Below are 24,272 nucleotides of genomic sequence, written 5' to 3'. Positions count from 1 at the left end.
GGTTTGCCATAAACCACCTGCATGACGACAACAAATCGTGTGTGCTCCCAGGGCGCAACACAAATGCCAGAAAGCTCGTGCGTGAGGTGTTCAGACACGTGTAATATTTGTAAAGGCTATCACAATGACATGTATTACAGAGAAAGTATTTCACAATACTCCACCCTTCTCTCCACTCCTGAAAGAGGCGGGGTGGGCCGGTGGAGCACTCACGTCAAATGTGATGGCTAGTATTCGGGTGAGACAAGTTGCTCAGTGGTGTGTGTATGTGTGACTAATATCTGTCTGTCATTTGTAATAATTGTCACATTGAAATTAATTAAATGTTGCAATCAAACATTTAAAAAAAAGCCAGTTACCAGTGTGTATTACAGTGTGGCGCACCTGTACTGGTATTGTTTACACCTTGTGAGTCTGTGTTAGTATTTTGTCATCGTGATAGCCTCACAACCTAAGATGCAGTGACCAAACTTTACAGGTGTGTCGTTTGGACACATGGAGTCCAAAGATGGGTGTGGACCGAGCAAGGGCGCTGGCATTTTTGTGACGTGCAACTTTCTACCATGGCACATGGCACCGTCGAAACCACCCTTTCACCTTTGTGCTTGCATTGCTGTTAGAGGCTGATTAAGAAAGCCATTGAAGAATAAAGTATTGCTCAAAAGGCAATTACTCTATAAAAAAAAAGACAGGTTGCATAATTCCAGTAAAATGTAAGTTTCACTGTCAGACAAATGCTTCATAATTCATTTGTAGAAACTAATGGCCCATTCGGGCAAGATACAACCAATACTGTATTTCCTCTCCCACACACCTTTGACCGTGAGGATTAAAAGTTTCATGTATCCTTGGCAACAACTCTTTTTTTTCTCTCTGTTAAACAAACTCACCAACGCCTACATGTCACCACACTCACACACAGTCTACTGTGCAGCTGAATGCACCGTTTAGGAATTTCACAGGCACAGGTGATGTTTTACAGATGAGTGAGAAAGTCCTTTTTTTTTTTTTTTTTTTTACTGAATACCAAAAACATCAATAAAAAAACAGATTTGATCACACAAGTCAAGATGGAAACTTATTGTTAAGTATTGTTTGTATCCATAAAATCATTATTTCACATATTTCCACTTCAGATTCATAATCAAAGCATGTCTGGTTTGGGCACATTTTATTGGCAACATTTGGAGTGATTTCCTCTGAGTGCAGGCTCTCTATAATCTCAAAGACAATAGGCTGTACACAAACTGCTGTGCTCACAGTGGACATGGCCACCTCCTTTCTCCGCCTTTTTATCAGGAGTAGCTGTGAGCAATCAAATTGAGATAGGAACCGCCTATTGCTGTAAAAGTTCTTCCTCCCTTCTGAAGGGTCAAAGTCTGTACGAAAGCAACGCTCGACTACACATATAGTCAAGTTGACGCGATTTCACTTCAAGAGGAGGATTTAAAAAGTTAATATTTTCGAAGCCGATGGCTCTCCTGGTGAAATGCAGCATTTCTATTCTGCTGGTGTTCTTCCTAACTGTAAGTAAACCACTCAATAAGCGCTTCACGTTGTTAAGATGTTCACGATCGTGTGTTTATCGGGTCTTAAACAGGTGTGGCTGTTCTCTGGACGGGCATTAGCTCATGGGATTTATTTCTACACGTAGTTAAAGTTAAAAACATCGGCTATGCGGCTAAAATGCGCAATCTCCATGGACCCTCGTATACTTTGCTGGAAGGTCACGCAAAAGCTGTTGTTTTGTTTTTGTTTTTTGTTTCCTCTATAGCAAACCAGCTTTCCATCATTATCTCCCTGAATACTACTAGATGTGGAGAAAACGTCATGTTCCTGATAAAGCCGTTATAACGCGTCGATTTCCCCTGATGAATATTTCGTGTGAAATAGTTTTAGTTTTGTGACAATTAAGATGCAGATTGTACGATGGATGATGATATTAGCATGTTCCAATTATGTTGTGTAAAGTTTTGTATCATTTTCAAAGTAAAAGAGAGAATTACATATTAGATTGTATATATATTTAAAACATCTTTGACAGGTCATATTTATTGACAGTAATTTTTATTTTTATTTTTTAATCCCTGAGATCCCCAATGGGTTTACCTCATGATGTAACAATAATTCATGCTAAGATAATGCCATATGTGAATGAGTCAGGATCAACAATAATATGCTGTATGATTTTTGTATTTTTCACACATTAATAATGATCACCCTCTTTGTTTACCTGCAGCTTGCTCCTGTGGGGACCGAAGGAAAAGGGACAGGGTTACAGAGACAGAAAAGAGAATGGATCATAGCTCCCAGACAGTTGAAGGAGAACCATGATTACACCGGATTGCAGAGTATCGCTCGAGTGTGTAACCTACTATTTCTTTCTTTCTTTCTAAAGTTCCTAATTCTTTATTTTCGATTGTTTAAAACACGTTTTCACAGCCATGCAGATATTGAATGTAGGCACAGCTACATTTAATTCCTTACAATAACTAAATCATTGTCAAATATATTTATAGTATTTCCCATTGTGGTTTTATCTTGAAGTCTTTGTCTGCTTTAAGTCTAGCTTAGTCTGAGTATGTATGACAACATCTCCTCAGGCACGGGCCGACTTCCAGGGTTGTGATGAGTCAGTTCAGAACACACTATTTGACATTGAGTACATCTCTGTCTGATGTTTAGACACACATTCACCTTTTGTTCGAGAGCTTATCTTCACCTATTATCAAAACTAAGTAAGTAACTAACTACTGTCAGTGTTACAGGTTTATTATTGGATCATTCTTTTTGATTTTATGATACGTAAACGGTATTTTATGTTGTCTAGGTGGAGCTAACTGTAACTGTTTCAGATACTGTTAGCAGTTTAATCTCTAACAATGTATTTTATTTTATACACTGATTATATGTTTTGTATATAAAATCTTAGTACTTGAGTAAATGTACTTAATTACTTTACACCACTGCATATTATGTCACATGCTTTGTTGCCACAGGATCTGAACAGCATTATTTTGAATTATGACTCATAGAATACAGTTAGAACAATTAGGTACATTTATTTGTAATTATAATAAATAATTACAGTATAAAAAGAAGAAGCTATCTCTACTCTTATACTTTGAGATAAGATTGAAGATTTCTAGATCAGTTGGATTTATTTTGTGTTTGTGTATTTATTTTTCAGATTCGCTCTGATAAGGAGAACTATACAAAGGTATTTTATTATCTTTCGGGGCCTGGTGTAGACCAGCCACCTGTAGGTGTATTTGGTATCGACCGTGAAACTGGCTACGTGAAAATCTATTCCATTCTGGACCGAGAGGCGACCCCCTTCTTTCATGTAAGAGCACTTCCTGTTTGTAAAATCTAAAGTATTTACAGTCTTAAGTTAACTTAAGTTCTACAAGGAAATACTAAAGTAGTTCTGATGTCTCTTTTTGTAGTTAAAAGGTGCGGCGAAATTCGCCGACGGGACCTTCGCTGAAACCGATATTGACCTTAAAATTACTGTTTTGGATGAGAATGACTGCACACCGGTCATTACAGTACAGCAAGTCGGATCTGTCAGTGAAGCATGTGAAGCAGGTAGTTTAAGTCATCGACAGTATATTTGTGAAAGCTAAATATGTTTACCTGCACTCAATGAACTGATCTATTATTTCATTCTCTTTGGTGATTCCTAGGTACTGTTGTGATGAGAGTAATGGCTACTGATGCTGATCAAGTGAACACACTCCACTCCAGTATTTACTACAGCATTGTGGAGGAGAGTAGCACAGCTGGGCTGTTCTTCATCAACTCTCAGACTGGAGAGATCACGGTTCTCCAGAACTCCATAGATAGGGAGGTGAGGATCTTAACCGATGCAAAATTCTCGTAAAGCAGTAGTCGGATCACTATCCAACTGTCCAGTTAGAATCATCACACTACCATAAACATAATTCCCAGTCACTTGTGGTATCACAGTCAATAAGAAAGTAGTCTTTTGTGCATTTTGTTTAACTCCAGAGTCATACCCATGGAAACAAATAAACCTATAATGTGTTAATCAGTGCATCGAATATCTGATCTATTTCTTTTTTTAGAAACAAGATTCATATACGTTGACTATAAGAGCCATAGACATGGGTGGACAAGGGGGAGGAAACGCAGGAACCGGACAAGTTACGGTCCAAATTCTGGACATAAATGACAATGTTCCAACCCTGGAACAAGAATCAGTAGGTGTTACACAGTAAACACACAACCAAAACTTCTATTCTTTTTCTTCTTTTTTTTATAATAATATTGTTCTAAAGCAACAGCTTGTGTGTGTTTTATTTGCAGTATGAAGGGAATGTGCAGGAGAACACTTACAACATGGAAGTGATGAGGGTCCACTCCGTTGACATGGATCTGATTCACACTGAAAACTGGCAGTCTGTGTACACAATCGTTTCAGGGAATGAGGCAGGCTATTTCAGCATCACTACTGATTCTCAGACCAATGAAGGAGTTATCATGATTAATAAGGTAAAATAATGTCATTTAATTTTTGATGGACTGAAATTGTAAACAGTGTGACTTTTAACTAGGAAGGGTATACATTTATACATTACTGTAAAAGCTCATGTATTATGCTTGAATCTGCAGGCCGTGGACTATGAAGAATTAAAGACGATAAACTTGGAAGTGGCTGTTTGCAACAAAGCAGCATACAATTTTGGCAGTAAGTCTGGCTCTGGCTCTGGCTCTGGCTCTGGCTCTGGCTCTGGTTCTGGTTCTGGTTCTGGGTCTGGGTCTGGGTCTGGGTCTGGTTCTGGGTCTGGGTCTGGGTCTGGGTCTGGGTCTGGGTCTGGGTCCACCTCAAAAGCCTACCCCGTTAAAATCAATGTGATAAATCAGAAGGAAGGCCCCCGATTCCAACCAAGTGTCAAAGTGGTGACTTTGTCTGAGGACCAGTCTTCCATCTCCATCAACAAAGTCATCGCCACCTACGCTGCTATTGACAGTGACACCTTAAAGACAGCCACCAACGTAAGGTACGGCAACATCGTGAAAGATGTCACGAACAACAGATGTATAGATATCTCTGAATTGATGTATTTTGCATGAAAAGCTTGTTTTCTTTTTTGTCCTCACATATATTGGTTTTCATATTTATAGGTATGCTAAATTCAAAGATGATGACAACTGGTTGATTATTGACCAAAAGACAGCAGAGATCAGGCTGAATAAAATGCCTGACAGAGAGTCCTTGTTCTTGGTCAATGGAACATATTATGCCAAAATTTTAGCCATCAGCGATGGTGAGTTCTGTAAAAGTGAAAGTTAACGTTATTCTCCAGTGGACTGATGTGGTGCAGGTTTAATATTAATCTCTCTTTTGATTGGATTTCAGACATTCCCGCAAAAACTGCCACAGGGACCGTAGCCATTCAGGTGGAGGACTTTAATGATCACTGTCCGAAACTGACCACGACAACTCAGACCATGTGCTTCGATGACAATGTGGTCTACGCCACAGCCGTAGACCAAGACAAGTTCCCCAATTCTGCACCATTTGCCTTCACTGTGATTCAGGGGAGCAGCAAGGAGAAATGGACAGTGGAGCATCTTAATGGTAACGTTACAATTACGTCTTGGAAAAGTTCCCGCAAAAGCGTTAAATTTGGCCTAACTGCTCTACAAGGATTACATTAAAGAGGCATTTTAAGACTAATTCAGTATTCAGCTCTAGTTTTTGGCTAAACAATGTTAGATTTCTAGAGACTTGCAATCAGATTGTGATCATTTCAATGCTGTATAGTTGTTTTTTTCATTTAATTGGCTTCAGATGGTACACACGTGTGTGAATAACACAAACATGTTATGTTGCTGCAAATACATTACCATAATCAGAATCAGAATTTGGTTTATTGCCAAGTAGGTTTTCACATACAAGGAATTTGGTGTGGAATGATGCATACATAAACACAGTAGGATAAATAAAAAACAAGAGAAAGTACAGAAATATTATTAAAAAGAAAACTTCTGTGTACAAGAAATATAAATATAGAAAAAAGGGTGTACAGAATGTAATAAAAAAATATGTACAGTATATCTTAATTAAAAGTGGAGGAGCTGTTACAGTACATAATATTATAATAAATACATTAATCTCAAAACATATTACTCATTATTCTTTGTTTTTCTCAAAGAATAATTGCAAAAATAATTGGATAGCACTTTTTTTTACCCAATTCCATCTTCTAGTTTCAGGGCACTTCTAGTTTGCATGTTTAATCACTGATATGGATTACTGAGACACTCAAATCGAATGGACGCATCGTTCATTTTATTAGCCTAATCTCTAAAGTTTGGTCGAGGAAAAAAGGTCCATCTTGGTTTTATCACTTCCGTATAAATAAAGCAAGCATTGCTATATATTGCAAGACACAAACAAACAAACTTCTTTGTAACTCGTGCAGCACATTTTTAAATGTGGGTTTCATCTTTCTTCAGATACCACGGCCATTCTGCGAGACCAATCCAACTTGTGGCCTGGCACGTACAAAGTGGCACTGGAGGTCAGAGACCAGCAGGGAAAGTTATGTGCTGATGTTCAGATGATGGACGTAATTGTGTGTCGTTGCAATGATGTCACTAAAACCTGTAAGCGGCGCATTCAAAAGACTGCTGAGTTTGGAGCTGCCGGTATCCTGCTTATGCTCTTGGGACTGCTTCTTCTGCTGTGTGAGTAGATTATTACTAATGACCTTTTCTCTACCTGGTTAGTTATTTTGATAGAATGATAAGGATCCTTAACTTTTCTCTACAAGGTTGCCAAACCCAGCATGTATAGTGTGCAGGGAGAGATTAATTAAAAAAGAATAGGTGGATCACCGCTATCTTTTTTGAAACAGGCAGATCTTAACTCTTACATGTTAGTGAGTTTAACCCCTTTTGTTGAATGGAAGTAATTCAATAATTGATGGGTTGGACTTTATTTGTTCTGACCAGTATACTTTTTTAATAAGAATTTCTGTTGACATAGTGTGAAACATGTATTTTTGCAGTGCTGCCCCTTCTTCTGCTGTTCTGCCTGTGTGGAGGTGCAGCAGCTCTTGGAGATTTCAAGGCCATTCCATATGATACGAAACAGCAGCTCATCTCATATCACACTGAGGGACAGGGAGAAGACAAGGTACTTTGATTAGTAATAAATACTATTTGGATATATTTAGTTTTAAAAAATGTGTCAACCAAATTGGCCTAAAATGCTGCATCTCTAACAGGATCTCACATTTTTCCCACAGGACGTTCCTCTTCTTCACGTGCCATTGGAAGTTGTGGGTGACAATAGCAATGTCAACATTTTCAACAACTATGGAGATCGTGGGTACCTAGGTGGACCGACTGAAGTAGGAGCTGCAGATGGAAGATTAGCCTTATCCGGTGCTCAAAACTCTTCCAACTTGACAGCCGAGAACATGCACTTGTACAACCAATATAACCATTCTAGTGGGCAGATGGGGAGGGAGTACGTGGATGGTGGGTTGATGGCAGGAAACGAACGTCGTTTCTCCCAATACCATGGAGGGGTCTTCGATGGGATGGCTCTATCGGATAATTTCCTGGGGGATTATTATTCAAATGTGAGTACATAAAACACCACATCCAACATCTTGTGATTTTCAACAAAAGCTTAGAATTAAAATGTTGTTTTTATAACAAGACTCAATATATTCTGGTTCTACTTATTTTCAGAAATCCAACCATGCTGCAAACCATTCCCAGCAGAAGGACGGTCTGCTGCTCTATAACTATGAGGGTCAGGGGTCCCTGGCAGGTTCTGTAGGTTGCTGCAGCCTTCTTGAGAATGAGAATGACCTTGAGTTCCTCAATGACCTTGGGCCTAAATTCAAAACCTTGGCTGAGATTTGTCACGGGTCAGCATTGGCGACCGAGTCTGTGAATGCAGGGGTTTCTTTCTCTTCACCCAGACCAGTGTCTCCTGTCTTTCCCGCCATCTCCACCGAAACTCATGTCCGTAGTCACACAGAGACAATCAGGGACAGGGACCACGTTAACACCCTCAATACCTTCAACACCCTCAACACCCCCAATGTAGCGTCTGGATCCTCCACCATCCTGCGTGAGGAGCGAATCACTGGGACAGCCCAGGGTTCAACCATCGTTCCCACAGTACATGTCAACGACAATATCGTGGTTCCCACTCAGACGATGCTCATACAGCAGCCCACTATGTACTATGCTGCCACGCCCATGTATGTAGTCGAGCCCAGTCCTCAAATGGTGCTTGTGGCAGGGGGTAACCAGCAGGCAATGGGTCATGTAGGCCAAGTTGGTTTAGGTCAGGGGCTGGTGCAGGTTGGTGGTCTGCAAGGTTCTCAGGGTATGGTCCTTGTAGATAGGCAAGTAGGAATGGGTGGAATCACAGGGCAAGTAGGAATGGGTGGAATCATAGGGCAAGTAGGAATGGGTGGAATGACAGGGCAAGTAGTACAAGGCCTTTCACAAGGAACTCTCTCCAGGTCCAGAAAAGTGTTGGTAGTGGAGAACGAGTCCTTAGGTGCAGGGCAAGGTGCCCACTTAGCACACGGCTTTATTCAGACAGGAAATGTGTCTGCGGAGCATGGTTTGCAGGTCAAAGGTGGTAACGGTTCGCAGTTTAAAACTCAGAGTATTTCACTGGCTTCACACGGTTCCACAGGGTCAACTGATGACTTTTCTCTTAAAGTCCCAACCAAAATGAAAGGAAGCCAGAAAGTGGTTGTTCAACGTAAGAAGGTCTCAGTCAAAGAGAGAAATATTGAATCTAGTACAAAAGCGTAAAAGCAACCTTTTTTCTTTTTAGCATATCCACTAATGTCACACTTGTAAATATACTGACATATATTTCAGTATACTAAAATATACTATAGTATATCAATACATACAGATTATGTTCATACAGATAGATAGATTGTGATCAATTGTGGTAAAACTTGTAAAAGGATAGTTTAGTCTACAAGTGAAATGATGCATGTCCTCATCTAGTGAGAACACTACTGCTCACTGTATGTAACTTGACTCCATGACTACCATAGCCATAAAAGGAATTGGATTTCCATACCAACGCTGTTTAGGAAAATTACTCTGACATTTGTCGTTGCCAAAACTACCTGCTAGAATTAGGCTCTGTCAACTTTAGTTGAAAGTGTATACTTCACAGTATAAGTGTAACGTACAGAATAGGGACAATGCAACTGATTTTAAGAGGCATTATATCACTTCTTTCATTGCATCCTCGCCTAGGGAAAACCTTGGCGAGTGCGATTTCCGTCTTTCTTTGGTCCAAACGATGACCATTTCGGCACCAAATGACATAAACTATCGTTGTGTATATATATATTTTAGGTGCAAAACTAAATGGCTTCAGGGCAGGAACAGCCAAGTAAATATAACAAAACAACAGTGTTTATGTACCGATCAAACTAAGATGAGAAACTGAAAAAAGCAGATTACAAACAAAAAGATTATCCACCCCAACATTTTAAATTGCAGCTATATGTAAGTAGTAAATTATGATCCACTTACATGCTCCTAAAGCCTAACGAGGTTTTTATGAAGCATACAGATAATATCTCATCCCCTGGCAAATATTCATGTAAATACGGATTAATACTTTTTTTTACTATGATCACTATGTATCTACATGTTTCCGTTAAAATCTTAATTGTGTTAACTTCTTCGAGATTAGAGCAACGCAGAATATGAAGCTCATAGAATCCTAAACTTATGTCACGTGCCAAAAGTCCTGTTAAAATGACTATAATTATACCAAAAGTCGTTAGTCTTGAGAAGTACAGTTATTTTGAGAGTCACTAAAGAACCACGTTTCTGTAGCTACTATAATTTTGCATGTATTCATGTAGACTTTGATTACTACATTTAGTGCTCTGAGAACTGTATTTTCATAGTGTGGTGTGATTCTGAAGGTGCCGTGGTTACATTTTGTAATATTTTTGCTATGCCTTAAGCCGTCCTGCTGACCTTTTTAGAGTGTTGAAATAAGTTATACTAACTCATCAAGAGATTGTTATATAGGTGGCCACTGCTTGGAACATAGATAAAAGCTGTTTGTACTGTAGAACTAATGAAAGTGTATGATACAGTGAAGGGACTAGACTGTTTTTATCAACCAACATAGTCATCACAGACTATACACCGAAGAAAAGAAAACTGCACAAATTCTCTCTTTTATTGTTGCACTATTTTTATTATTTCTATAGAATATGTGTAGGTTTCTAAATTGTTCTTTTCCAATTTGATCTAAATAATCTAAGTGCCAAATCTGTATAAAAAAAGAAAGTGTATAATACCTGAAAATGTATATTTTGCTATAATTATCAGATAGGCTTCTAATATGTTGTGTTTATTGTGAGTTTCTGTGTGTAAAGGTAACATAATTTGGGTATGTGAGTAGGTAAAGTAATCAAACATGAGCTTGCCAAGCACTGAAAACATTTGGTGGAATGACGCTGTTTGATATTGTTGTTTTTGCTATCGATATATATGTTTTACATCTCTAGTTATAATATGAATATAGCATATATTGCTTGGAACTGTGCAGCATTAAAGCAGTACTGGACATGATAACGAGGATGTTTGATTTTTGTTTCAAGTTTTGCATTTTCTGTCGTAATAAAATCCAATAGAAAAAAAATCTCTTGTATTGACCAGTTTTTTTTGTTGTGTAGTAACAAGAGCACGGGGTGCAGGGCAGAGGCACACGTGTTTAGATGACACTACACATAGTGTCTTAGTTTAAAGAGAACATTTTTACTGATGCGATGTTTCGGTCATTTAGCTTTTAACAGGAAAGGCGTCAGTCAAAAAAACCAAACTGTGTATTTATTTGCACTGCAAATCATGTGTAAACCAATACATCTGTCCACATATGCAAGTACTGTGTTGTGAAATACTCTTTCTGGAAGTGTTTGATAAATATATATGGTGTTTTGAAATATTCAATTTAAAATTGCTGATCATAATGTCTATATCAGAATCAGAAATCCTTTATTAGTCCCACAACGAGGACATTTACCTTGTTACAGCAAAAGAACATGTGAAGTGGCGAGAACACAATAGTTAAATAGAATAAATGTAATATATAAGTACAAAGTGGTTGATAAAAAGTTGTAAAAGTGAGTATTGCACATGGCGGTGATAATTGCACAACAGTGATGGAATGGTCTTGTTCTTGGTGTGGTTCTATATAATGCAACTTCACTCGTCAACTTTTCTACTACACAACAATTTCTGCTTCATTCAGTGAAGTTTCAACAGGACTTAGCTTCAAGCTTTTCCAAGTAGACGATTGGCATGCCTATGTAGAATGAATACAACTGGTTTCTTTGTAGCTGTCCAATAAAGGAGTCAGCCATGCTTAACGTAAACAAAGAAGAGAAAGTAGAAAATCAGGTTTCCCTAATGGATTAGTATACAGGTCATTTACAATGCAGTTAAAGTCTGAAAATGAGAAGAGTGGTTTTTAAATGAGATGTAGTCGCAAAAAGGGCTAATTTTCATCTTTCTAAGCAGATCTGAGACTTCGCTCTTTGGCTTATTTTTGTTTGCATTCAAGGATAAAGTCAATGAGGCCTTTGAGTTTTGTTATGTTACTTATAGGAAGATGCACAAAAGTCAAAGAACATGTTCGACCTCTATCTCAGGTATCAGACAACCAGTCATGCGGTCAACAGATGGGAGTAAGGTATGGGGTTGACTCTCGCTAAGGTATGCATCCTTCTGGGGAAATACAGAGTCTCAGATACAGCAGGGATGTGTTTTCTGTTGAGTTGGTAAAAGTTAACAATGAGTCTGGTTCTCAGGATGCTTAATAAAGAGTAAAAGAAAAATTCAAAAGGGACTCCTGTTTGTCCAGACAGTTAAACCTTGTCCTGTTTTCTTATAATAAGCTTTATGGACATTTAAGTATGACTAAATAATGAACTTTTGTGTTCATCGTTGTGTTGAAAAATTGAATAAAATGTATTTTTCAGCTTATGGCACATTTCTCTGTATATCTTATGTGGTTTATTCCATTAACTGTTCTGTTTCTTCACTGTTCAGGGACATTGTTCAGTTTGTGTATATTTACATAATTCTCTTCATACACACTGTCGTATGTAGAAGCTTTCTGCAGCCATAGTTATAAAATCTTCCACAAAACTATTTAGCCAATGCATCGCTATGTATTTGACCAAAACAGAGATGTAGCCCAGATAATGTCGCCCTACATACTTTTTTCAATTTCCAACAAAGTTTTCAGTACACACCGCATGTGATGTGGGATTCTAACGAATCAGACCTGTAACTCAGTTCTACCCTGTAAAGCTCTTTCTCTTTTTCTCTCTTCACTTTATTTAAAATCCATTTTTGATTTCCTCAAAAATGATCAATTCTCCAAAACAAGTCTCGTTCCCCTCGTTTAGTGTCTGTGTGTATATATCCCTGTCTTTCCCAGTGTTCCTTGTCAGTTCATCATCTAAGTGTCACCCTTGCAGATGTCTCCTTCTGCTTCCTCGTGCTTCCCGTGTCATCCTGGTTTATCTTTTCGGTTTACTTTTTACCTTTTGTATTTTTGTTATTTTGTAAGCTTTTTGGAATAAAGCCCTCTCTTTGTTAATCTCCTCGTCTGCCGTTTTGCATTTGAGTCCTCACCTTTTCCCCACCGTGACACAGTTTTTTGCTCATCAGGCTGTCAGTCTTGTGAAAGCAGATGTTTTTCACCAACTGTCAAATGGAAAATTCTTGCTTTGACAGCTGCTATTGGGGTGTAACCAGGAGTATGACATATTTTAAGCATAAAACCCCTTGGAGAATAGTTCAACAGCCAGTTTATTTTGTTCTAACTATCTGAACTGCAACATGTGCTCAAGGGTTGTGATGTGTTGATGCCTAAGCAAGTTTCATCACGCCGCTGTCATCGTGTGCAATTTGAGAGCGTCTGTGATTGATGCGCATTTGGAAATTCTGCTGTCACGTTCTTTACATGTGTTGTAAAGATTTATTTAATAACTGTAGTTGGGCTCCTCCCTGGTTGCTTGGGTGTGTGGCAATCGAATGCCTATTAGCATAAAAGTGCTACAGATCAAGATTTCACAATGGCTTCTGCACGTTCACGAAAATTCAACTTTAGACCGTGCAGACATTAAAAGTACATTTGGACATACACACATAGCTAAATGTGTGTACTTTTTAACAGTACATTTAAGGATAAAGCTGGGGGATTCTATATTTTTATTACTGTCAACAAATCAGTGCTTCGGCACAATTGTAAATCTTTAACAACGGATTACTGGCACCCCAAATGAAGGGCAGAGGAAGCACCGGTATTGAAAAGCCAGGTCGATAAAAAATCAAGTGCTGGGAATATCAATGAGTAATGAATCTACCATTAATACAAGATCTTATTGCCAATTCATCTATTGGCAAACATGAGATAGCAATGAGCACACCAAATATAACAATGTCATTTAATGCAGAACGAGTTTACTCATCTTCCTACGTCTCAATAGTGCCCCGGCCTCTCCCTGCTACGAGAACATCATTAAGAAAACCTGTTTGGATGTTCCTTGATTCTGCTGCTGAGCAAGAAAAACAACACTATGACCCCATATAACACACAAACTAGGAGTTGTCAGTTATACACCTTTGATAATGATAATTGATAATGTATCAAATAAACTGACTGAAATTAATGTATACCATACATAGTTCTATGGTAAATATATCAACACATTACAACTAAAACAACTGCTGCCCTTATGTTTTTGTTTTTTTTCCTGTGTATCGATCAAATAAAAACACGACATGTATTGACAGGACTGGAACTTTTATTGGAGACATGAAAGGGTGAATGCATGTTGGAGTAAATGTTACAAAACTGTGTTTAGAACAAGATTTATTTTTGACACTTGCAAAGCATGACTTGGAAAACCAATTTCTATAGTACTTGCATGTTGTAAGGTTTTAACACCACTCGTGATCTTTGTCAGTAAAAGCCATATGTTTATGTAATATCATCTTTAGCTTAACAGCCATATTTCATTGTGATCTTCACACTGCAATATGTAGTTGAACGCCTGCATCTCTGGCGTACTTCTTATGATCTCACTGCGCTGTCCAACAACAATTCAATATTTTGAGGGACTGTTTCACTCAGTGTCATGTCAGTGTTTTACAATCAGTGGCGAACGTCATGACGGACCTCATCCTCATCCTCTATTTCATCTTCTTCATATTCGCCCATCTCGTCAGCGGTGGCATCCTGATACTGCTGATACTCCGACACCAGGTCGTTCATGTTGCTCTCGGCCTCAGTGAACTCCATCTCATCCATTCCCTCACCGGTGTACCAGTGGAGGAAGGCCTTGCGGCGAAACATGGCAGTGAACTGCTCAGAGATCCTCCTGAACAGCTCCTGGATGGCCGTGCTGTTGCCGATGAAGGTGGCGGACATCTTCAGTCCACGGGGAGGGATATCGCAAACGGCCGTCTTGACATTGTTGGGAATCCATTCAACAAAGTAGCTGCTGTTCTTGTTCTGCACACTCAACATCTGCTCGTCCACTTCCTTCATTGACATGCGGCCACGGAAGATGGCTGCCACAGTGAGGTAGCGTCCGTGACGAGGGTCACAGGCTGCCATCATGTTCTTGGCATCGAACATTTGCTGTGTGAGCTCTGGCACGGAGAGGGCACGATACTGCTGACTGCCTCTGCTTGTGAGGGGCGCAAAGCCCGGCATGAAGAAATGCAAGCGGGGGAAGGGCACCATGTTGACAGCCAGCTTACGGAGGTCGGCGTTGAGTTGGCCGGGGAAACGGAGACAGGTGGTCACTCCACTCATGGTGGCTGACACCAGGTGGTTTAGGTCTCCGTAGGTAGGTGTGGTCAGCTTCAGGGTGCGGAAGCAAATATCATACAGGGCCTCATTGTCAATGCTGAAGGTCTCATCTGTGTTCTCCACTAGCTGGTGGACAGAGAGAGTGGCGTTGTAGGGCTCCACCACAGTGTCGGACACCTTCGGGGAAGGCATGACGCTGAAGGTGTTCATGATGCGGTCGGGGTACTCCTCACGGATCTTGCTGATGAGCAGTGTACCCATTCCTGAACCTGTGCCTCCACCCAGTGAGTGGGTGAGCTGAAAGCCCTGGAGGCAGTCGCAGTTCTCGGACTCCTTTCTCACCACGTCCAGTACCGAGTCCATCAGCTCAGCTCCCTCGGTGTAGTGACCCTTGGCCCAGTTATTTCCGGCTCCACTCTGACCTGCATGACGCATGTAACGTTTAAAGACAAATCGTTGGATCGTTGGATAAATATCGCTGCCACTTTTTGCTAAGGGCATAAGTTTATAACAGGTTTATAAGTTGCAACAAATGTCTTTATTGATCTGATCGCCATACAATTGTGTACGGACATTCATGGTACCCAGAGGACACTAGTACTGTTGTTCTTTCTAATGTCTTACTACTGATCTATACAGCATTGATCAATCATGTTTTAACCATTCATAAAGCCATTTGTTACAACATATTCATGACAACCTTTGTAAAGTATTCCTTTTTAGAAACATGCACTCAAATACCTTAAGTTGATTATTATAAATGAGAAAATCAAAACAATTAAACGCATGTAATCATTAGTAAATGAGCTCTTTAACTCTTTTAAGACCTAGACATAGTAAATGATATTCTTGATGAACTATAATCTTATAAAGGAGGGCCATCTTGTGTTGGAGTTTATTGGTGCCTGTATCCAGCACTGCAGCATCATCTCCTACTAGATTTATTTTTCGCTGAGTCACCACAAGAGCTGACTCAGCTGCATATGGACAATGCATCACAAAACTGGCACATTGCTGAGAAGCTGCAGAAGCTACGTGCTGAAAATATACATGACTGTACAGTGCTGTCAGGTGGAACTAAGCTAAGCTTGACAGGATATGTCAGCAGCTGCTGACACACACGCACACACGCACACACACACATATATATATTGTATGTGCAGTTGGATCAGGGTGAGTGATGACATTGTATTTTATTGTCCACTCACCAAAGATAAAGTTGTCAGGCCTGAATAGCTGTCCAAATGGGCCAGAGCGAACCGAATCCATGGTTCCTGGCTCCAGATCGACCAGAATGGCACGAGGGACATATTTACTGCCTTTGGACAAAGAAGACCAGAGGAAAGAGGGACAGAGAGAGGTAATGGATGGAAGGGTGTAGTAAGATATCAACAGCCTCAGTGTGCATGAGGTCAGCACATCTGTAGTTAAAACCCAACTGTCATATTAAGCATAGCGATCTAAAAGGATATTACTCCAGCAGTACTGTTAGCTAACATAATCTTTTAGGTGAACAGCCTTTTGTTTAAAGTATACTACATCCTGTCCATCAAGCTGGATGTTTTAAAGACCACATGGGGCCTTCTCTTGTTTGTTTCTTGCACTTTACTTTGTTCCTCCCTCTTCGCCTGTAACCGTTCTTGCAAGCGAACTGCTGCAGCCTGCTGCACTCCTTATTCTAGACCAGTGGAGCTTTCAAAGTGCTGAGATCTGCAGAGTCTATTCAACGAAAGATGTAGCCTTTCCCTACCCATACCTCTTTTCCCCTCGTCTTGCCTGGGTACGTCTTAATGTTGCTTAATTCTGTAAGCTAACACATTTTTTAAGGAGAGATTCATTCATGCGATGCTCAGTCAATCCTAATTCAATTGTGAACCAGTACAGTAGATGACACTGATGCCTGCATGCAACATGGAAAAAAAAGGATCAATAATGCTTACAGCTAGAAAATATGTTAGTGGTAGTGAATATGCTTAGCCTCACGTACAAGCCTTTCATTTATTCAAAGCCAATGAGTGATATCAATCCTGTCTACACATGGATTGAGCTCTTCACTGACTTGTCCTTCTCTGAAAGCATCAATTCAAAGGTTGAATCACTTGTCACAGAGCGGCATGATTACTGAACCTCGTTGTTTGAACGTTCAATGCACTGCAGCTGTGAGGAATGACACGCAATGCATTTGGAATGACCTTCAACATGCTACGTCAATAAATCAGACACTGAGATGAGATCAAGGCACAGTGGGCTGGGGTCAGCTATATGGAGGCTGCAGATACCTGTGCTCCCTATAGAGAAAGACAAAGAGAGGGAGGGAGACACAGAGAGATATTTTAGCAGATTCACTGTTCTCATTTTTCTGGGACCTACTTTCCTCTTGCAGCTAGATTAGTGACATTGGCATACTGTGGCATTCCAATGAGGTATACGTAGCATGAGGTCATTCAAGAATATGAGTCATGGAAACAAAGCTTTATGTAGGTTAATTATTAAGATGCAAACATGTAGTTTATTTTTTACCTGATGCCTCATTGTAGTAGACATTTATCCTCTCCAGCTGCAGGTCACTATCACCTTGGTAACTACCGGTGGGGTCAATGCCGTGCTCATCACTTATCACCTCCCAGAACTAAGATGGGATGAACATAATAATATGAACTTCAGGTGTTGTGGCCATTTCGCAACATAACATGGCATTAAAACGAGTTAAAGCCTGTGCCGCAGGTCTTAATTTTGTAAGTGCGCATCTGCTTGGTGTCAAAATGACACGCAGGGGGACACATCACTGCACAGCCCAGCCAAACTGCACCCTGCTCATACATAAACAATTAAAAATATATCTTAAACTTAATTAAAAAACGAGATACGCACTTATATAGGCTATGCCAAAAACATTAATTAGCACGTAAACAACTCAAATCTGTAAATTAGTTAACACAAAAATCCCTCAAAAGTAACACATGGCACATTATGCATTTAAATAACAATTACGTTAATTGTCTCACTTCCTAAATGAATAATATTCATACCTTCGCCCCAATTTGATTCCCACACTGTCCAGCCTGGATGTGAACGATTTCCCTCATGTTGCTCTGCGGATGCGGGCAAAGAGCGTTGTGTTGCAACTTCACTGGCGTCCGGTCTTCAGTCTCTTGCCGCTGTGTTTTCTGTCTAAATCTGCTCTTGCCTCATTTCAAGGACTAGTGCTGAGCCGATGAGATGGAGAAACGTGCTGCTGGTCAGATGACGTGACACACAGCGCAGCGTCCTAATATCGCCGTCAGCCAATAGGAGCGCTCCAGTTTGATGCAGTGGGCTAGACGATCATGCCGCATCATCCTCCTGACATCACCCTGTCCCATGCAGGGAAAATGTGGCCTTTTTTTTTTTTTTTTTTTTTTTTTTAATCGCTGTTATTAAGGTTGTTCTATAAATTGTATGGAATTATTTTCTCTGCTGGGAAATGTCAAACTTTAATAGTGTAATACTGAAGACTGCAGCTCTACGTGAGCTGATTAAATTAGGACTGTGACTTGTACAAAACAAATGTTTAAAACTCCAGGTTGAAAAATAGAACTTTGATATTCTAAACTCAGAGATATTCATGTTGCAGGTTGAATAATGCAGGTGCAGTTGTGTTCATAAAATGCTACAGCCAGGGCTGGATTAATTTGTTAGGGGACCCTGTTAGCCTGTATTGAGCCCCCCACCCTCACACACACATTCCCCAACCCATTTTGTCTGGAGATCCAAAAACCAACCAGTATGTCTACCCTGCTACCCTGCACCCAGATTTGCTGTAGTCAGTTGTGATAATTTCACCAACCACATAAGCATTATTTCAACTGAAATATATAAAAACTATATTCTAACACAGGGGACTGGGTAAAAAGCCGGAGCCACCTTGGGCAGGGCCCTTAGTTGGCTGTTTTTAGCTATGCTAGCATTGTGGCTCTAGTGACGGCAGCTTTGGTCTGACGGATGATCCAACACTTTGATCCAGACGAAACATTTCAACAATTATTAAAATGGGTTGGCATCAAATCTTGTACAGACATTCCTGGTCCCCAGAGGATGAATACCAGTGACTTTGGTGATCCCCTGACTTTTTCCTCTAGCCCCACCAAAGAGGTTTACAAGTGTGAAGTGAAATGTCTTATCAACCACCGAATGGATTTTCATGAAGACATTCATGTTCCCCATGGGATGTATTGTAATAACTTTGGTGATCCCTAAACTTTTCATCTAGTGCCAGCATCAGGTCAAAGTTCATTTGGTTAATGACTAAATACCTACACAATCTAATTCACTGTGTGGTGACAGCCTAGTGGTCTAGTGGTATGCCTTCCAAACAAAACACTAGAAGGTTGGGAGTTCAATACCAGGTTGTCCCCCTGAGCAACCTAACCCTACCCTTTCTGTTTCTTTTTGTTATTTCTTTTTTTTTTTTTTTTAAGTAATCAAGCCCCCAAGAAAGCAGTGAAAAAATGTTTTTGCCTGTCATCTAAATTTGAATAATATTAATAATAGTTATAAAATCAAGCACTCACTGATATCCATAGTTGATCAATAAATAGTGGTTTATTTTAACAACAGGTATGGCTTATATACAAGTGCATTATGTCTGTTAAAACAAAAAACAAAATGAAACCAAACAATCAGAAATTATAAATGGTACAATCCATGGTTTTTACATTCATTCAAATCTCCCAACAGGTGATTCTGAGTCGCACAGTTAAGAGAAGCAAAACCTGAAATGTGTACACTGGGGACTACAAGTCTCTGAGAGTTTCATCTAAGTTCAAATCTAGCAGTCCATGTTATCATACTTCATCTTAATGACACTGGGCGTTTCCACACATTTACTATTTACAAAGGCTTAACCCATTCTTTTTTTTTTTTTTTACTTTACCATCGATCACCGTATCCTCGTCCACCCTATCGCTGGTGCTAACAATGTTTTGAATTGCTTTTACTGATTTTTACACCACATATATTACCCCCCCCCCCCCATCAGCACTGTGTAGCAATCGCTGCATGGGACTTGTGAAAATGGAACTAACTGATCTTAAGAGAATACACCAGCTGTGTTTGTGCCGTGTCGCCGTCTTTACACTGGTGTTGAATGGAGTTTTGGCAATACAATACACTATATCTGCAATACGCACACTAAGACAAGAGAGACCAACACTCACAGACAACAAGGACTCAGAGTAACGTGAAGCTTCTGACCTCTGCAGTCAGAATTCCTTCTTAAATCCAGTGTCAACATCCTCTTCCGCAAAGTAGATTACATGTGAGTCTATTGCAAAAGTTATTGTGTTACTATTCATTCCTGTATTCAAAATCCAACTGCATTTTCCCTTTTTGTTTGTACCTGTCAAGATGCCAAACTCCACCAAATTTGACATCACATGATTGCAGGGCATTGTGCTTTGAGGCTTAGCAGCATGGCATGTTAGACGTTAAATGTTTGACATGAATCACTAAATGGAAGGTTGTTGACTTGATGATCCATTAAAAGATCAAATGGATTAATATATAAAAAAAAAAAAAAAAGAGCTTTCATACTTTGATTTAAGCTGCATTTGAGGGGGAGAAAAACAACAAAAAAGCAGGTTTGCTCAATCATTCAGATACCAAAAGGTACGTAGCGCCTTTGTCAGTGCACATTTGACTTAGATGAAAGCAAAAGAAGATTCTGGTGAGTAAAGTATCTGTAAGGTTCTTCATAAATCACAAGACGGTGTGAATAACACACGTCCGTTGTGGTCTTTGACTCCTGATTGACACCTTAATAGAGCACCAATACTCCCTGGATAAATGTGTAATGATGTACCGTGAGAAAGTTTTAAATGACAAGACATCATTCAGTTGGCTCTTAAGTTTTACAGTAAAGTGTAATTATTATTATTATTGTTATTGTTGTTGTAAACATTGGTCTATCCGTCATCCTACATCTTTCTCTGACAAATATTACAACCTCCAACATTAAGTGTGTAACAACAACTGTCAAGCTTCACACAAGTCAAGTGTAAAGCTGTCCACAGATGGACAAAAGAGTTTTCCAATTTAAGATTAAGAATAGGTGAATCTACCTTTAAACAAGGATTTGACCTAGATTTAAAAAAATGTATTTTTGACAAATATGATGTATTGCATTTATTTTAAAAGGTAAACTTTATTGTGCATGTGAATGTATGAACACATTGACACACATGAACTATGTTAATTCCCGAACATGATTTGGAAAACACACTGAAGGGTTAGCGATGCTGTGACAGTTGGCAATCACATTGAACATTTTGTCATCCATTGGTTTCATTTCAAAAATAGCTTTTTGTGTCTTTTTAACGTTTGCTTTTAAGGTTTGTTTTGCTGACACATTCACAAGTATTTTCATGCTTTGTCCCAACTGCAAAGAATAAGGTGGTACCACACTGACGTACCACAAATACTGTAAAAATGTAGTATAGCTTTGTACAATAAGGGCACGCCATGGGATATTATTCTAAATAATAGTTTGAATTTGTAAAAAAAGAAAACTGACTGAATCAAGCTCAACAACTAATTATGCATTTACTTACAATATCACATTTACAGATAAAAGCATTTGCATACCATAAATTCCATTAACTGAAACGATTGGAAAAATAAAAGTTTCTTCAGACCGACAAAATATGGGTCATTCTTTCCTCTAATATCACTGTTCATAAAATGAACCACGTGTTGATGAAAGCAATTTAGCGATCTCAATCTTATCTTTCAATTCTAATTTATCAAATGATATAGCTTTCAGTCTTTAATGAATTTGATAGACAATTGACTTCTTTTGTATTTCTTAACTTTGGAAAAAGGGTTCATCTGATTCACTTTAATCCACATACAGTCTATGGCAGGGGACTGTACTAAACAGTATTCCCCCAAACAGGCAAATACTGTACTTATACTAATTTTTTGGCACTGTCTACATTTAATTTTGGTCAGAGTAGTTTTTTTGGCGTTTTATTTAGAAAAATCACTCCAATTTGGATTGTTTACTTCTATGACGGCAAAAAATACGTTGTAACATTCAGATTTTTTTTTTTGTCCATACAGGTAAGGCGATTTCTTTTTATACAAATATGTTAGACGGACATTTCATTTGAGCAAAAGTACCAGTGATTTCATTTTTTTTTGTTTCTTTGTTAGTTTTGTATTTCTCACCAGTACTCTCAGTGATTGTGGGTTTTAGTAGTGAGTCTCTTTAAAATGACAGACAGTGATTTCCCATTCATTTACATCAAAGTAGTTTAAAGGCTAGTGATTTCCAGTGACATTCAAAAAGAGCAGAAGATACTGTCACATTGTCACAAACCAGCCTCTGGCACTCTCTCACTTGCGTGGTCTCATTTATTGGCTAAATGCAGGAAGGGGTGGGGAGTGGGCGGGAGGGGGGGGGGGAAGGTGGGGAGGGGGACATTGAGAAACATACAGCATCTCTGTAAGACATGTCTACTCAACTCCAGGCGGGGACAATCTTCAGTAAGTGCCTGAAGTCTGAGTAGGACAGTTCGTGTCCCCTTTCTCGGGTTATTCATGTGGCGTGGGCTGCTTCCTCGAGCACCCGTAAAGCTTCTTCTCCTGGCTGCAACACCGGATCATAACGACGCCACGCCATTGACAGTGTTGTTTTCTGTGCTGGCACTGTCCCTGATGGAAAGGACGCCAGAGTCTATGGGGGAGGAGACGGTGCAGTCCATTAGAGAGGAGGGAGCTGCTTCTGTAGAGCCTGAATCCGTGATGGAAGTTGGTGCTGAATCTATAGCAAGGGAAGCGGCTGAATCCTGCGCGAGCTGAACAGTCAGAGTGGTAGATTCTGGAGTGGAGGTGAGCACAATGTCTGTGACTGGGAGAATGGTAGGAATCGGTGTAGTGGTGTTGACCGTATCTATGACAGGAGGTATGGGGGAGTCTCTAGTGGAAGGAGAAGATGTAGATTGGTCAAATATTTCTAACTGGATGGGAATGTCAGAGTGTGCAATAACGGAGGGTGGAGGGTCAGGGGAAATGTTGCAATCTGGTGTGGGAACAGGGGAGGGGCTAGGGGATGGAGGGAGGCTGTCATGCATAGATGGAGTAGGGGAGTCTGCTAAAGCGGCACGAGGGGCCTCTAGCAAAAGCGGGTCGATTTTCGGGGCGATAACGTCGATCTCATTTCCCACCGGGTCAGGGGATTCCAACGTGGAGCTAGGCGGGGGTTCGATGATGGGTGTGGTGCAGATCAATAAGGAGGCAGGCACAGTTTGAGACACGGGGGCAGGGGATCGGTCTAATGATGGGGAAGGGATAGCGGCTGGCTCTTTTGTAGGGGAAGGACCAATGTGATTAATTTTGTGAATGGCCGAATCCGTCAATGGCTCAACAGAGTCCACGACTACTGCTAGAGGTTCTTCGCTATTGGCTAAAAGTGGGTCTTCGGCGCATGGAGCTTTGTGTATAGGAGTGGAAGACAGCGGGTGCTCTTTACTGGCAAGTATGAGGCCGTCTTTACCCAGGGCTGGGATGGGGGTTCTGGATAAAGATGGAAGTGAGTGACCGTTGGGGTCTTTAATCTCAGGCTTGCCAGGGTGCACCTCCATGAACGTGGGAGCGGATATATCTCCGACCGACACAGCAGTCAAATCAACAGCCGATGAGGCGGTGGAGTCCATCGTGGACACCACGGTGGCGGCTGCTTCGTGAAGTGGCGTGTCGTGCACCCTGGTGTAGTCCCTGCTGCTCTCAGATTGAGCCAGCAAGAGACGCTGTTCTCCAGGTTTCCGCGGGGGAAGGAGAGGTTGTCGGGTGTAGCGCTCGCCATCAGCCAGGGTCTCGGGGAGGGGCTGGTAGCGCGTCTCGGGCAGCAGTAGAATGCAGATGATGCAGATGAGAGTGCAGCAGGCAAAGATTATGTGGTGAAGAAAATAGCCCTTCTGATTGTGGAGCTCCATGATAGGCGCAGTCAGCATGCCGAAGCCGGCGCTGGCTAGGACCAGGCCCAGCCCACCGCCCCTGTGATGAGATGGAAAATGTCATCACATGGTAGGATTTCTGATCACACATACCAAAAAAGACAACCAAGAACAAGGTTCACTGTAATTAAAGTGAATCATGATCTACATGTTGTACTGAACTTTCACCTAATTCATTTACATAAAAGGGAGGATCTCTTTTTGTCCCCCTTTATTCTTCTGTTGAAGTGTCACTGCCATTTTAGCACACAGCAGCAGAGAGTGCTGCAGCACCATTAAACACCCTGCTCTAAATGCAGTCCCATTCCTCTCCTGTAATTACCTAAATTCACCACCAGAGGCCGCCCTGGGAGCACCGGCAGCAGAACGACACCCCTTACATAACCCCAGATAAT

General features: G+C 40.4%; 3 protein-coding genes across 4 annotated transcripts in view; 1 reads left to right on the top strand and 2 right to left on the bottom strand.

Moving 5' to 3' along the window:
• Positions 1-1,384: 1,384 nt before the first annotated feature.
• Positions 1,385-10,679, top strand: dsg2l (desmoglein 2 like). Its single transcript, XM_029454206.1, has 14 exons — positions 1,385-1,526; positions 2,240-2,362; positions 3,191-3,346; positions 3,450-3,591; positions 3,690-3,853; positions 4,092-4,226; positions 4,333-4,518; positions 4,639-5,027; positions 5,152-5,294; positions 5,387-5,608; positions 6,490-6,720; positions 7,044-7,171; positions 7,284-7,622; positions 7,735-10,679. The coding sequence occupies exons 1-14, from the start codon at positions 1,473-1,475 to the stop codon at positions 8,821-8,823; spliced, it is 3,501 nt and encodes a 1,166-aa protein (XP_029310066.1). The 5' UTR covers positions 1,385-1,472; the 3' UTR covers positions 8,824-10,679.
• Positions 10,680-13,849: 3,170 nt separating this feature from the next.
• Positions 13,850-18,110, bottom strand: LOC115022763 (tubulin beta-2A chain-like). Of its 2 annotated transcripts, XM_029453853.1 has the most exons (5): positions 17,914-18,110; positions 17,405-17,513; positions 17,164-17,172; positions 16,093-16,203; positions 13,850-15,306 (listed from the first exon to the last, which is right to left on the bottom strand). In XM_029453853.1, exons 1-5 carry the CDS (start codon positions 17,968-17,970, stop codon positions 14,222-14,224), a joined length of 1,371 nt encoding a protein of 456 aa, XP_029309713.1. In that variant the 5' UTR covers positions 17,971-18,110; the 3' UTR covers positions 13,850-14,221. The 2 variants fall into 2 exon arrangements, with proteins under 2 accessions (XP_029309713.1, XP_029309714.1); XM_029453854.1 differs by lacking the exon at positions 17,164-17,172.
• A 1,335-nt stretch (positions 18,111-19,445) lies between these two features.
• Positions 19,446-24,272, bottom strand: part of LOC115022226 (solute carrier family 22 member 23-like) — a 33,358-nt gene continuing 28,531 nt past the window's right edge. Inside the window, exon 10 of the mRNA XM_029453169.1 lies at positions 19,446-23,917. Coding sequence (XP_029309029.1) covers positions 22,525-23,917 — 1,393 coding nt within the window. The 3' untranslated portion in view covers positions 19,446-22,524. The remainder of the gene's footprint in view (positions 23,918-24,272) is intronic.

Source organism: Cottoperca gobio, chromosome 17 (assembly GCF_900634415.1).
Source record: "Cottoperca gobio chromosome 17, fCotGob3.1, whole genome shotgun sequence".
NCBI classification, from domain to species: domain Eukaryota; kingdom Metazoa; phylum Chordata; class Actinopteri; order Perciformes; family Bovichtidae; genus Cottoperca; species Cottoperca gobio.
The sequence above is the reverse complement of the archived record's forward strand: the minus strand, read 5'-3'. Positions and strand labels throughout refer to the sequence as shown.